Here is a 15028-nt window from a genome sequence, read left to right as displayed (position 1 = left end):
ATCCACAATCTATCATCCATCTTGCTCCAATCTTGTCTTCCATTACTTCCTTTGCCATCCCCAACCTGACTGAACCAGTCACTGTTTTCTGTGTATGCCCGTTGCCTCATGTTATGTCCTCTGCCTGGACCACCCTTTCTCACTCAACTAACTCAGCCAAATGCCTAGGCAGATGGGAACCCGCCCAGGGCTTGTCTGGGCATGCCCACAGCAGACCTGGAACCCCACACGCAGGCTGAAGGGAACTGGGTGGAGCCACAAGGAATTTGCACCTTATGCAGGGGAGGAGCCTACTCTCTTCAGTTACTGTGTGGTGGCCTGGGATTCAATCTGTGAGAAGGCCTCCGTCTCAGTTTGCTGAGGTTTTTTTTTTTTTCCGCCCAATAAAATCCTGCTCTACTCACTTTTCAATGTGTCTGTGTCTAAATTTTCCTGGTCATGTGAAAAGAACCTGAGTTTTAGCTGAACTAAGGAGCAAAATTCTGCAACACCACCTTTACTTGTTCAAATACACAGCTCAGTTCTCAAAGCCTTATTCTAAATGCCACTTCCCGTATAAAACCTTCCCTGAATAGACAAACTCTCCACCAATTGATACTAACTGCTTCCTCCTCTGAATTCCCATAACATTCACCTGTATATCTCTTATTCAAGAGCATTTCAAGGATTTTGGGGGCAAAATCTTGTAAATTTCGAGGGAGGGCTCTTTCCAAGAATAAAGATTATAGAATTATAAATACAAAATTAGATCAGGGCCTTCAAAGTTGGCTCAGGCAAATGAAGGTCTGTGAAATTTATGCTGTTACCATCACAATAAATCTGCCTCAGGTTTCAGCGGATCTTATATTTCCCCTTTCAGATTATCATCTCCTGGGACAGAAACTTTCTCTCTTCCCCAGCCCCATGTTTTCTGTTCTTCCACCTTCTTTAAAGAGATGCAATGGCATCTGGTGAAAAAGTACCTCGAACTCAGACAGATCTGGGTTTAAAATCCTTGCTTCCTTACTCACTTAATTGAACCTCAGTTTCCTCCAGTGTGAAAAATGAAAGCAAACTATCTGCCTTTAGGGTTATAATGGGATAAAATGTAATAGTAAATGAAAGTGTTTAAACAGTGCTTAGGATATGATAAGCTCTCAATAAATATTAAAGTCCCTCTTTGGATGTGTCAAACAAAAATTCTAGGAAGTCATTGTTTTGGATTAAGCTCTCTCATAAGTCCTCAACAGACCAGACTAAAAATAAAAATGTAGTCACCCATGTTCACCAAAGCAAAACTAAGCTGTTATCTGGCCTTCCAAGAAATCAACAAAGATGACACAGCCTGATTTCCCAAACAGGTCAGTTTCAGATTTCTATCTTAAAGTTCCCTCTGTTTTAATTCTTAATCCAATGTTAACCAATCAGTGCTTTTCTATTATTCTGTCTCCTTGTCCCCACTTTTCAAGAAAAGTAACTTTGGAAAGACCAATTCTCTTCTTATTCTGTGTTTCTGTTTTCTTTGGTCCTGTTTTGGTCTATAAAGCCAATCTCCTTTGCTCAACTTATTAGAACACTTATTCCAATTTGTGAAATGAAGGATTGGCCAAATCTAGAATAGAAAATAAAGCTAACTGAGATATTTATACTAAATTTGTTGTCATTTTATCTTTTCACAAATGGCACAATCCATAGCCCTGTGTGAGTAAATTTCAATTGCCCCAAAGTACCTAGAGAGTGCCTTTCAGTGAACTGTTACTGAACACACATGGCCTATTTTGTATATCCAGGTTTAGAGAAAATGAAATACCTGAGCATATTAATTCTTTCTCATTTTGCTACATCTCTAATTACTAATCTCAAATCAGGGAAACTTTCCATACGAATGAGGATCCACAAATTCTATTACTTTAGGGCTTGCTTAAATTTAAATAAGTGGACAAATGAGCATCAGCAAAACAAAGTAGTGGCAGGAGGTCAGGAGGAGAGAAAGTCAATTTACCAAGGCTTTCTATCTAGGTTTATACCACCTATTCTTGCTATTGTTTATAATAATGATACTGCTTTTGGCATTCATCTTGGTGACCCCAGGAAAAAAATGCTTTCAGCTATGGTATTCATTGATATGTAAAGCAAAACAGAGTAATTAATTTTACTTTTTCCAGTGCAAGAAAGGAGCCAAGACAAATCATTAATTCTACATAGTTCCAAAGTACAACTAACATCTCTGCAAGTTAAATAATGAAGCAAAAATGCCAAAAATTGTAGAGGTTTCATTAGGGCTCAAGTTATAACCCCAATATCCATAAACATACTCATCCTAACACTAGGGGAAAATTCAATATGGAATGGAAAGTCTTTCCATTTATGCCCATTTAAAACTGTTTTCCCTTAGGAAAATGAAAAACAAATCGAATCTTATTCTTGATGAACAGAAATATAATAGAGTTCATTTTTGTGGTATGTGAATTTATTTATCCAACTATAAGGCAAAAAGATGTGTCAAAATGTCCAGTGTTCCATTTTAAGCCATTTCACATGGTACACAGGGACTTTTTGTTCACCCTATATATATGTTTTTACAGAATTTGTGTAATGCATTAAATGTTTATCAAATGCTCCAAAATCCATGGGCAAATTTCAAAATCATATATTCTGAAACTCATGAGCAAAACTGTTTCTATGTCAGGGTTAAGGAAGGTGGCCTAACATCTTTACTAACTATATCTCTATATGTATTTATATATCTGTGTTTGCAATTAACCACAAAGAGATAAAATTTTAAAATTCAGTTTTCAATTCAGTTTTCAGCTCCCTTTTATTTTATCTAAATAAAAAAGAAAATCAATCAAAAATATATAATATGCTTGTCTAGATTTATAGAGCAGTCTAGAATTAGAGATTTGAAGACAGTGAAGAACTATGTTTATGGAACCTGAAGTCAATGGATAATGACCATCCCTGTCTCCAGGAATCAGTTCCAGAAATCAGTATATATTAAGTTCCTTCTGTGTTCAGCCCAGTGCTGGGATCCATAAGAAGTATTTCAAAATAATGCCAATTACTTATGCTTAATAAATAGAGTAAATAACCAGGAAAAAAAATCTATATCTCAGTGAAAACTTCAAAGAAAACCAAAACAAACAAACTGAAAAAAAACCTAGGAAAAAAAAAGTTATCACTTGTTTGGCAGAATGGAACTTAGATAAAATCTAAGACATTAGATGGAGTCTGTGATAAAATATTATTCTTATTAGAAGATATTTTCAAGATGGAAAATCTAAAACATGTTATAATTTTGATTTTTAAAATGGCTTATTTAGTTATTAACCTAGCAATTAATAAGATATTCTGCAAGTACAATCACATTTAGAATAAACCCATTATATAGATTCAGGTCTCTGAAAACTAAATTTTATATTCAAAATAATGACTCTATATAATAGCAAAAGATATATGTTCAATATGGATTCTACTCTATAATAATAATGCTACAAATAAATTCTACTAACACATTGCTTCAGGCTACTGGGATTCACTTACTCAACACAAGTCTAACAAAGCAAGCAATGTTCAAATCTCACCCTCTGGCCAGGACTTATTGAGAAGGAAATGTTCTCTAATATGGCATTTCCACCTTCTATGTATTTTGCTGTGAGGTCTTTGATGGTCATTTGACCCCCTGAGGGCCAGATGTCATCTTTCTTCACGTGTGAATTCTCAATAATCATAACTTTTGAGAGCTGGCCATTCTTGTATGCTTTGGTTGACTTGGTAGGTTTACCTTCTTCTGTTGGCATGTCAATGAACTTAAAGACTCGGCTCACAGATCGCATCTGAAATAAAAATAACAACATTTTGGTTTTTAAGATTGGCAGGCCATTTCATAATTAGTTTGATGTTTCCTAAAAAATAACTTGTAAAATGCGACACTTGCTACTCATCACTTGGTTATTGTCAGGCTTTTCAATGAACTAACAGGAAATAATTGGATATAATTAAAAGCTTAACTGAAGAGAATTAACTAGGACTTATATAAATGGGCTCTGTATCGGCCTGTTTATTTTTGTGATCACCTAATTCTCAGTTATGCAAGCCACACATAAATGGCCAAACTATTCTCAAGGGAATAGATGATGTCAAAGAGAAAATTTATTTCTACTATGAACAGCACTGTGCAATGCTGTACAACCGGTATATTATAATAAAATGTACACAACTGAAAACCACTACTGAAGATTCTTCTCTTTCTCTTGGACTACCTTAGTAACTATCATTCTGTGTGTCAACCATGTGGTTAAGTGAAAACTTCATAATTAGTCAATTTTAAACAACTTCACTCTAATCTTCAAACAATTTAAGTCATTGGCATATATCTGCAGTTAAATAATTATGCTTTTAATCTAAATTACTTAAATATTCATTTTTGGTGCTAGGAAAATGTAATTGCAAGTAAGGGTTATATTTAAAACTAAATATGTAACTGCTTTATAAATCTATTCAAGTAGTATTTAGTAAAGTATACCTTTAACACACACACACACAAAGAAAATGACTTCATAATTTTTAAGGTGTTCAATTTTTTTAAACAAAAGCATACTTCTCTGAATAATTGTGACTTATTGGAATGTGGAATATGATTTTAAAAACAACCCGGCATATAGTAAGTACCCAATAAATATTTGAAAATAAATGAAGAAATGAATATACTGAGTAAATAAATATAAATGAATAAGAAGAAAGAATTTGAAGACTCTGAATTCATTCAACTTCCTTTTCTGTTTTTTTGAGATGGAGTCTTGCTATGTCACCAGGCTGGAGTCCAGTTGTGTAATCTCGGCTCACTGCAACCTCCACCTCCCAGGTTCAAGGGATTCTCCTGCCTCAGCCTCTCAAGTAGCTGGGACTACAGGCATGTGCCACCAAGCCCAGCTAATTTTTGTATTTTTAGTTGAGACAGGGTTTCACCATGTTAGCCAGGATGCTCATGATCTCCTGACGTGACCCACCCACCTCAGCTTCCCAGAGTGCTATTTGTAAAAGATATCATCCTTGATCCTGTGGTTCAATCCTTCCCAGGCCTTAGTAGCTGACTAGACACAATTTTACTGCTCTTATTTTCAGTCTTACTAAAATTAAGTAAATCTTACTAAAATTATTGATGTTGGCTTTATTCAGTCAAAGAGTTTATTAGCTTTCCTTTAAGATATTAACATATCTTATTTATACCAAACGTTTAGACTTTATAAATTATCCTTTTCGGAAAAAAGTATGGGCAAAAGTGCATTGCTTCTATTACTTCTATTTTTCATTATCAAAAGGTGGAATGGGAAAAATTCTTCATCTTTAGTATGGAATGATTGGTAGATAAAGCAGAGAAGTTTAGACACAGATCCTTAATTGAACATTAAAATTCCATCTTAGCAATTCTAATTGTATTGCCTGTTTCACATGCCATTGATCAAGCCTGCTCTGTTTATGAAGTTCTTTTTCATTCTGGCGTTCTGTGCTTCAGTTTCCTTCATCTTGAAAATATCTTCAAATTGTCTCCAGTAATTATTCAAGATTCACGAAAAGAATCCTTTTGAAGTCAAGCCCGCTATTAATGGATGTGAAAAGGACCCCAAAGCCTATACACTAAATAACAGTAAAGGAAGTAAAAGGCATATAGGCATGACTGTACACATGTAATACTTTAAACTCTGAATTATGAGTAACTTTCCGGGTAGGTAAGTCTTAACTCAGTTATTCTTGTTTAACTTTGAATTAAAATACACTCTTACACTGTCATTAATTTTCATAGAGAGCTGCTAGTCTATAATAAGGTCTGGGAGATAAATTTAAATTGCAACTACTATTGAGATGAAACTGCCAGAGAATTAGTTTTAATGCATTTAAAATTTCTTATTGTATTTATCCTGCATAAGAATAGCATCCCTCTCTTGAAATAACTGAAGGGTATACACAAATGTAGATTAGCTGCATAAAGTTGAGACTTGATATTTATGCCTGTTAATTCTATAAACATTCTAAACTTATTTTTTATTAAGCAAGACAGGAAAGACACTATATAACAAAAATTCTTCACATTTTAATACTTCCAATCAATAAAACATTTAACTACTGTTATCTAAATGACTCAGAATTACATATAGTATTATTAGAAAATAAGGACTTTGAAAACCACTATCTTGACAGCACTGGAATGTAACATACAATGTTTTCTGTTTAGGACTTGTGTTTGCGCATTGCAAATTACATTCTCCATTAGTGAAACTCACCTAGAGGGTGAATCCAGAACTTCTAATGTCAAATGTGACACATGGAATGTACCAATCAAATTTACAGAATTTAACTTTCCAACTCATTATCTTTCTCACAGCCTAGCTGCTTAATGTGACTCTAAGATGGACTATCATGGTTCTGTATAGCATGGTCAAATACGCCTAGGTAAGAACATGTAATTTCATATTAACACTGGGCACTCATTCACCAGCATACGAGCAGACAGTCATTCAATAAAGTGGGTTAGAATACTTTCTGACAGGAAGAAAAAGTGGCTTGTGCAGACACTTCTACCACGGTCAGTGTGTAGCCACTGAAATGCCATTATTGAATAGATGTAGACAGATAACAAATTAGATTATGCATTACTAACCAATTCCTTGTATTCGAGGGCTTTCCAGCTTGGATATTCTACCTCCAGTACCTCTGGAAGGAGAGGCCACATCAGAACCAGAGCAGAACAAATCATTTCTGGTCATTTAAGTTTCAGAAACTGGCTTTTGAAATTCAAGTCAGATACTGATCATTTGAAAATTTTGAACCATGTGAATATTGGCCTTTAAGCTCCAAAAGCCAAAGCCTAAGGACCCAATGCATAGTGTTTATACAAAAACAGTAGCCATAGACAAAGTTATAATGGATTAGAAGCAGTCACTCTCCTCACCCCACAATCTGACTCAAGAAAGGTTGTCCATAAATGGGAGTAACAAGAGGGTTTAGAAACCAGGTCCTCTAAGAAAAGTTCTACCTTGCAACCAAATCCTGGTTCTGTCCTCAAGGTGATTTGGAAAATTTAGAACAAAGGAGGCCTATGCCTAAATTCCAAGGCAAAGCCAAGGAAAGACTCGTGCCATAGTGAAGCTTCCTGTGTCTTGCATGATGTGGGAGCAGTAGAATGAACATGGTTGCTTGGAATGTCTATGGACAGACGACTTGACATAGCTTCAGATTTGAATCTTTCGATTCTTCAGGGGCATGGAAGAAGCTGAAGAAGGCTCAGCAAAGGAGAGCTCACAGTGAGAACAAGAAAGACAAAGGCTCCATCTACATGGACCATGCACCTCTGGGTCAGATAGGAACATCAGTGCCTCAGAGACTGTGAGCACAGACAAAAGACGATGCAGGTCAAGACACAACACCTTAATCCCTAATATGATGGCATTCTGCAAACTCCACTTAGAACCCAGCAAAATGTCTGAATTTAATTATATTATTTCTTTCACTCAGTGGAACGTATGCTCATATAGAAAATAAACTCAACCACAGAAAAAGTAAAGTTGTATTTCTTGCACACTTAGTTACAGAGCCAAAGATTCATAGCTGCTACCAGGGATGGATCCAGGTTTTGCGGAGGCTGAAGCTTAAGTAATTTGGGGAATTCTTAAAAAAAAATCGAAATTCAAATTATGCATATACAATTAAATATAGGGCCTTCAAAGGAGTTCATGCAAGTGAGAGGACCTGCAGCTTATGCCTCATACGCTTCATGTTAAACCAATTCTGCCTATTATAGTAACCTTGTTCAAAGCATTCCTTGTTGTATTCAAACAATGGACAGTTCAAAACATCCCTCTCCATCTAGTGCTTAGTACCATGTAGTCACTTAATAAATCTTTGTTAATAATGAATGAATCAATTATTCTACTTCCTATGCAGAAAGCAGTGTCTGTGCAGTAAGAATGACAGTGCTGCAAGTACATTAGCAAGTAGTGCAGGATACAATTTTACCCCTCAGCTCCTCCGCCTCAAAATATTCATTGCTATTTGGATTAGACGGAAGTTACAACATATCAAACTATTTTTAGTCTCATCTATTTGTTTTCATTGAGCTTTTAACCACACTTAACGTTTTTTCTCATTTCGAGTGCCTACTAAGCATTTTCATGTGATGCATAAAAACTACTGTGCCATTGTGTAGCTACCTAGATTGTGCTGGATGGAAATTTGTATTCAGCAATTATCAGAATGACTGGATTGGCAAACTCCTTAACAACAGCCTGCTGCTTCCTGTGCATAGAAAAGAGTTGCCTAAGGAGGGTGGAGGGATAGCTCTGTTTAGAGCAAGTCTGCCCTGCCAACAGCAAAATCCCAACGTCTGCTTCAGTAGGAGCACTTCTCTTAGACTTTGAGAAATAGAAAATGAAGCCAAAATGAGACCCAAGCACTAACACAATGAACCCCATTCTTCATTTGTGGGGAAGAAAACTTGACAGAATTTGTGCAGACTTCTGTACATTAGAATTTAGCCAAAATTTGGTGGGACTTTTGCTTAAGGATCTTCATCTGCTTTAAATTCTTGGTTTCATTATTTAATTTTGTTATCTTTCAAAACCTCTTCTGAGCCCCTTGAGAAGGGATCAATCCTTAAAACTGGACCTCACTATCTTTATAAGAATGTCTAAAGTTACTAACCTAAGCATTAGAAGAACAAAGTCTTTTGGGATTATGACAGTCTTGTCAAAAATATAGCTTCACAGCCTAATCTCAACCTTACCTTATAAGGGATGCATTTAAGCCAAGAAGAAAATAATTCTTGATTTTCCTTTTCTCTTCTTGTGACAAAGAGGCAAGAGGAGGCTTACAGGCTTATTCTAGAACAAGTTAAGAAGCCAGACCCCTCTCCCTCACAAAAATATTTGTTCTATTTCCTTTCATCCTTTGGTTGTTCAGAAGCCAGCACATCAAGATAAGGCATTAACACCCAAACTATGTGCCATCATAGAAAATACACTTCACACACCAGAGATCTGGCTGGCAATACTATAAAGAGACTTCATGACTGGAGTTATAGGAGGATTGCAAGAAATAAGTATGAAGAGAATCATCTAGAAAACTGGCACAATGTAAAAAAAATTACACATTTTATAGAAAAAAATTCTAAGAATGAAGTACTTATAAGGGGAGATTTAGGGTTTTTAAATCATAAATCCTTCCCAGTAGGCACAAACTATACTTTTTAATACTCACTAACACAGACCTGACACCGAAGGCCAAGTTAGATCCATTAGCATAATCTTCAGGCCACGCACATAAACTTAAGAGACATGGTTAGCAAGAAAACAGACTCTCTGCCCAAAACATGTTCTTGAAACTCTGGTCTATGTTTCTACATCTATTACTTACACTCCTAGAGCACATAAAAAGTCAGTCAATTGCCATGTTCTTATAAATTATTAACAGCATAAATGAGTTACTTATACTATAAACCTAGCCCTTTAGTATATTATTATAGCTTGCTCTCTACAGAAATGGTTTACATATTTTTACCCGTGGCAAATCACTTGAGAAGTCAGTGTCACTTTTTCTATCAGAAGAAACAGAGATGGTGATCTTCAAACAAAAGAAAGAAAATCTATTTGCAGCATGACAAAAGGCATATCCCAAGTTAACAATGAGGTTTCAAAATACACTGGTGCCCATTTTCAATAGCTAAAAACTTGGGTAAACATGGTACTAAGTGTGCCAATGGGCAAAAGAAGACTCAAACTTACCCATCAAAGGTCAGACATTGGCCAGGCATGGTGGCTCTCACCTGTAATCCCAGCACTTTGGGAGACTTAGGCAAGTGGATCATGAGGTCAGGAGTTCAAGACCAGTCTGAGAAATATGGTAAAACCCCATCTCTACTAAAAATACAAAAATTAGCCAGGCATGGTGGCACACACCTGTAGTCCCAGCTACTCGGGAAGCTGAGGCAGGAGAAGCACATGAACCTGGGAGGCAGAGGTTGCAGTGAGCTGAGATCATCACCACATCCCTGCCTTCCAGCCTGGGCAATGTAGTGAGACTCCATCTCAAAAAAATTAAAAAAAAAAAAGAAAAGAAAAGGAAAAGGTCAGGCATCACTCATCACATCTATTACTCACTCTGGAGCTTAATTTCAATATAGCTTGGTGAATGCAATTGGATCTATGTGGCTTCTGCTAAAAATATTTCAAAATAATTTGCAAAAAGAGGAATCCAAAACAACAAATCAAAACACCTTCTCACAGTTTTCACTATTTTAATAAGATTTTTTTCCAAGCATCTTAATTTTGAAATATTGTGTCTTCCCCAAAGTACTCTGTTATTAAGCCTCATGTTTTACATGTCTTGCAGAGATGTATATAGGTATCATTGATTGATACAGGACAAAAATTATTTGCTGGTGGTCCATCAATTCGAAAGGAAATTCTATGACATAGACCAGGGGTCAGCAAAACTATGGCCCACAGGACACATCCAGCTACTCTCATTAGTTTATATATTATCTACAGCTGCTTTGCCCTCCAAAGACTGAGTTGTCATAAAGACATTACAACCTGTAAAGCTGAAAATATTTACTATTTTAGCCTTTATAGAAAAAGTTTGCTGAGCCCTCTGCTTTGACTCACAGAAAATCAAAGCTAAAATGAATCTTAGAGAGCATATAGTACAGTGATTCACAAGCTTTGCTTGATACACACTAGAATCACCTGGAGCACTTTTAAAACTACAAACATCATGCCCAGTCACCCTGCTTCCTACCAAGAGAACTGACTTCACTGGTCTTAGTGGACCCTGAGTAATCTGTTTTTTATTGTTTTGTTTGAGATGGAGTCTTACTCTGTCACCCAGGATGGAGTGCAATGGAGCTATCTTGGCTCACTGCAACCTCTGCCTTCTGGGTTCCAGAGAGTCTCCTGCCTCAGCCTCCCCAGAAGCTGGGAGGCATGTGCCACCATGCCTGACTAATTGTTGTAATTTTAGTAGAGACAGGGTTTCACCATGTTGGCCAGGCTGGTATTCAACTCCAATCCTCAAGTGATCCGATCCACCTGCCTCAGCCTCCCAAAGTGCTGGGATTACAGACTTGGGCCACCACACCTGCCTACTCTGTGTTTTGATAAAGATTCTGCATGTGGTAGTAGGATGAGAACTTGTGATCTAATCCATAAATGAGATTCTCTAAACCCAGGAAGTTAAAGTGATAGGCATGAAGCTCAGTGAATTTTTTAAAGTTTTCAATCTGTTTTTTGTTTTTAACATTTCAGCAATCCCTTAGGGTTCTCATTAACTCTCTTCTACTAGTTCAAGACTCTAAAACATCATAATGGTATTTTCTTTGTTGGTTCTAGTGACACACTGATTCAGAGTTCTTTGATCAGCTTTGCTAATTGCAGCAGTGAATAACTTAATCAATGGACTCTAGCATTCTGGGATAGTAACGGAAATGTGATTCCTAAAGGATGTGGAATAATACCTGCCTACATGCTAATCAAGAGTTGACATTTTTCATAGGAAAAAGATCCAGAAGAAAGAGATTGTCAAAGCTGGAAGGAAGTTTAGAAAACTTCTATCCAAACTGTTTCATTTTACAAATGAGAAAAATAAGGCCCTCAAGGAGGCTACGACTTGCCCAAGGCCACATGTGGCAAGGCCAGAGTGGAACTCAGGACGCTTACCACAGACGTTCTACAGGATGAAATGAGAAGAGATGGGTGGAAAAATGTCTGGAGATAGAGGTCATGAGAGGAAAATTTAAAAGACTTGTGAAAACAGAAAAAGATAGACATGGTCAAAAAACCATTGAAAGAAGACCAAAAAAAAATTGAAGAAATGACTCCTCCCCTCAGATTCTTACAGCAAAAACTACACTCAGTACAAGAAAATTAGACATCAGGAGCAATGCAGAACAGCCAGGTTCCCCTTTTCTCCGCATACCAGGCTTCTTGTTGGTCACTGTACAATCAATCACTTGATCTTTACTGGAACCCGAAACAAACACAGGCAATAAAAGGACAAAGGAGAAACCGAGGGAGTTTCTATTGACAGAAAACTCTTCTCAGATTGCATCAATCTTGCAAGAACTTTCTAGAGCCTCACTAACAGTAATCTGTCCGTAAGCCCTGCAGATTCACTGCCTTCCCTGCTCACCCTGGTGGCTTTATTCCTCCTGTTATTAGAACACCCAGTTGAACAGGGTAGACAGCTAACATAAACAGGGATGGTTTATCTGCTGCTTCACTTGGAGAATTAAAGAGGCAGAATAATATTCACATAGAGGTAATGCAGAAAAGCCAGGTTCCCTTTTTCTCTAGGCATCGGACTTCTTGATGGTCATTGTACAATTAGTCACTTGATCATTACTGGAACCCGAAACAAACAGTAAAAGATAAAAAGTCTTTTAGCTGTGCTCACTATGTGGTAGGCAGTCCTGAAACAAACTGAATTGTCAGTGGCTTCTTTCTGACAATGTGACTGTGAGCGTGTGTAGTTTACCAATCACTAGATGGCTTGACACGGTTCAGTTTGAAGCATTTTCTTGTCGCCCTTTCTAGATCTTATTTATTTAATCTTTATTCATTCATATAGATAGCAATCTTAAGTGCTTAAGTTACATAAAGCTTAAGTAGTTAAGAACACGAGAAAGAGAAAACTTATGTTACTAAAAATGGAAGGAAGGTATCTTATAAGTCAAATAAATAAATAAATAAACCAGCACACAACTTTGTTTTGCAGGAAAATATATAAGATAATTGCTTTAGCAATAACAGCTATAAATCCATATATCATTTGAGGATGGAGTTTTAAAAAATTAACACTTTTCATTTCACCCCATCTATAGAATGGTATGAGAAATACAACTGAAAAGAATAGAGACAGGCCGGGCGCAGTGGTTCACACCGATAATCCCAGCACTTTGGGAGGCCGAGGCAGGTGGATCACGAGGTCAAGAGATCAAGATCATCCTGGTCAACATGGTGAAACCCCGTCTCTACTAAAAATACAAAAAATCAGCTGGGCATGGTGGCGTGTGCCTGTAATCCTAGCTACTCAGGAGGCTGAGGCAGGAGAATTGCCTGAACCCAGGAGGCGGAGGTTGCGGTGAGCTGAGATCGTGCCATTGCACTCTAGCCTGGGTAACAGGAGCGAAAATCCGTCTCAAGAAAGAATAGGGACAGCCACAATTTATGTTAAAATAAAAAGTGAATTATTAATAGAAATAACAATTTTTAAAACATTGAAATAACTGGAAACCCCTAACATGGAGTTTTCTAATAGAAATTTCTAAATTATATTCTGATAATTTTACTATTTTTTAAATTACATGCATGATTCACAAACTATTAAACTATATTAGTCATAAAGTGATGATATTCAGATGACTTTTTTTTCCAACCTGCTAAATAAGGCCAGACACATTAATAAGTAGAATAGAAGTTTTGTCCTGTTAATAGTCTCTTGAGACCCTGGGTATATTTTAAGGAGATAATAAACAGAAACTCATGCCTTAAAATGTCAAGCCTACTGAAAGACATTCTATAATTGTGTTTTATGAACGTATGGTGGTGTTAAGATGATAGTTGGATACACATTTAGCAAGCATGATAGAAGTCTAAACTAGAGATATGAATTTATGATTCTTCAAGAGATGGTGTCTTTTTTTTTCTTTCTTTCTTTCCTTGAGTCTCCTCTGGTGCCCAGGCTGGAGTGCAATGGCATGATCTTGGCTTACTGCAACCTGTGCCTCCCAGGTTCAAGCGATTCTCATGTCTCAGCATCCCAAGTAGCTGGGGTTACAGGTGCATGCCACCACATGCAGGTAATTTTTATATCTTCAGTAGATACAGAAGTTTACCATGTTGGCCAGGATAGTCCTAAACTCCTGACCTCAAGTGATCTGCCCACCTCAGCCTTCCAAGATTCATCAAGAGACAGTTTCTGAAGCATGAGTTTAGAAAATAACCGCTGGAGAGTGTGAGTAGAACAAGGCTGGGATATAGGCGATGTTTAAAGATCTGAAAGAGAAAAGGGGCCAGCAAAAGGGACAAAGGAGGAGCCAGAGAGATAGGAGGAAAATGAAGTGGGAGTAGTGTCATGGAAGCAGGAAAGGAAGTATCACAAGAAGAAGAATTTGTCCATGGCATAAATACTGCTGGAGCTGCCAAGGGAGACAGAGAAATTGGCTCTGGCAAGATATTGGTCCTGAGTAATGGGAGTGATGGAAATAAAATGAACTAGGCTGTGGAAAGAATGGGTTGAGGAAACAATGGAATGAAAGTGGATTGAGGAAAAGAATGGAATAGAAGTAGTTTGAGGAAAAGATGGAAAGTGGCCCTTTCTCAAACAGCTATATATAGGCCAAGAAATGGGGTAGTAGCTGGAGATCAAGGGAAAGTACTTTTACTCTAATGAGAAAGGTCCTACAAAGAGGAAGGTATTGCAAATTACTTGCTCCTGAAAATAGGAGCAAGAACACAGGCAGAAGGTGGTGCATGAGGAGAGGTGCAGTAGCCTGGTGCAACTGGTAAAGAGAAAAAAGAAAATTCTTTCTGGTTGCAGCAGTATTTTTAGATTTTTAAAAAAGATATAATAAAGTCACTGGCTAAAAGTGCAGGGGGTGGAATTATTGGAGCACCTGAGAAGGGAGAAGGTGGGAAAAAGCTATCTTAGGGAATATAATAAAAAATTTCATAGGAAAATCTAATATAAAGGTTACTGTACAGTTTTGTGTACCAATATTTGAGATATGTGATCATAAATACAGTACAATTTGAGGCTAAATGTTATTATCCAAAAACTACCTTTACTATTTGAGAACTAAGGAAAGCTAGGCACCTGGGCATAAACAGCAGGGGGAAGGTTAAAAAAAAAAAGCCACACTGTCATTTTTATAACTTCAGAATTCTGTCAACATTTGACTCTGTGTTCTTGTCTAAACTAGGCCAAATGGGTAAATAAAATATTCTTTCCATGTATAAACATTTTTTTCTGAAAAACTAAAAGTACACATCAAACTAAA

General features: G+C 36.9%; 1 protein-coding gene across 2 annotated transcripts in view; it reads right to left on the bottom strand.

Annotated features, from left to right (window-relative positions):
- CFTR (CF transmembrane conductance regulator) overlaps positions 1-15028 on the bottom strand; it is a 181379-nt gene that overhangs the window by 35293 nt on the left and 131058 nt on the right. For both annotated transcript variants that reach the window (XM_017975483.5, XM_054237473.2), the window contains one exon: positions 3564-3815. In XM_017975483.5, the coding sequence (XP_017830972.2) occupies positions 3564-3815 (252 nt within the window). The remainder of the gene's footprint in view (positions 1-3563; positions 3816-15028) is intronic.

Source organism: Callithrix jacchus, chromosome 11, assembly GCF_049354715.1.
Source record: "Callithrix jacchus isolate 240 chromosome 11, calJac240_pri, whole genome shotgun sequence".
NCBI classification, from domain to species: Eukaryota; Metazoa; Chordata; class Mammalia; order Primates; family Cebidae; genus Callithrix; species Callithrix jacchus.
This window is presented reverse-complemented; position numbering and strand designations above follow the sequence as displayed.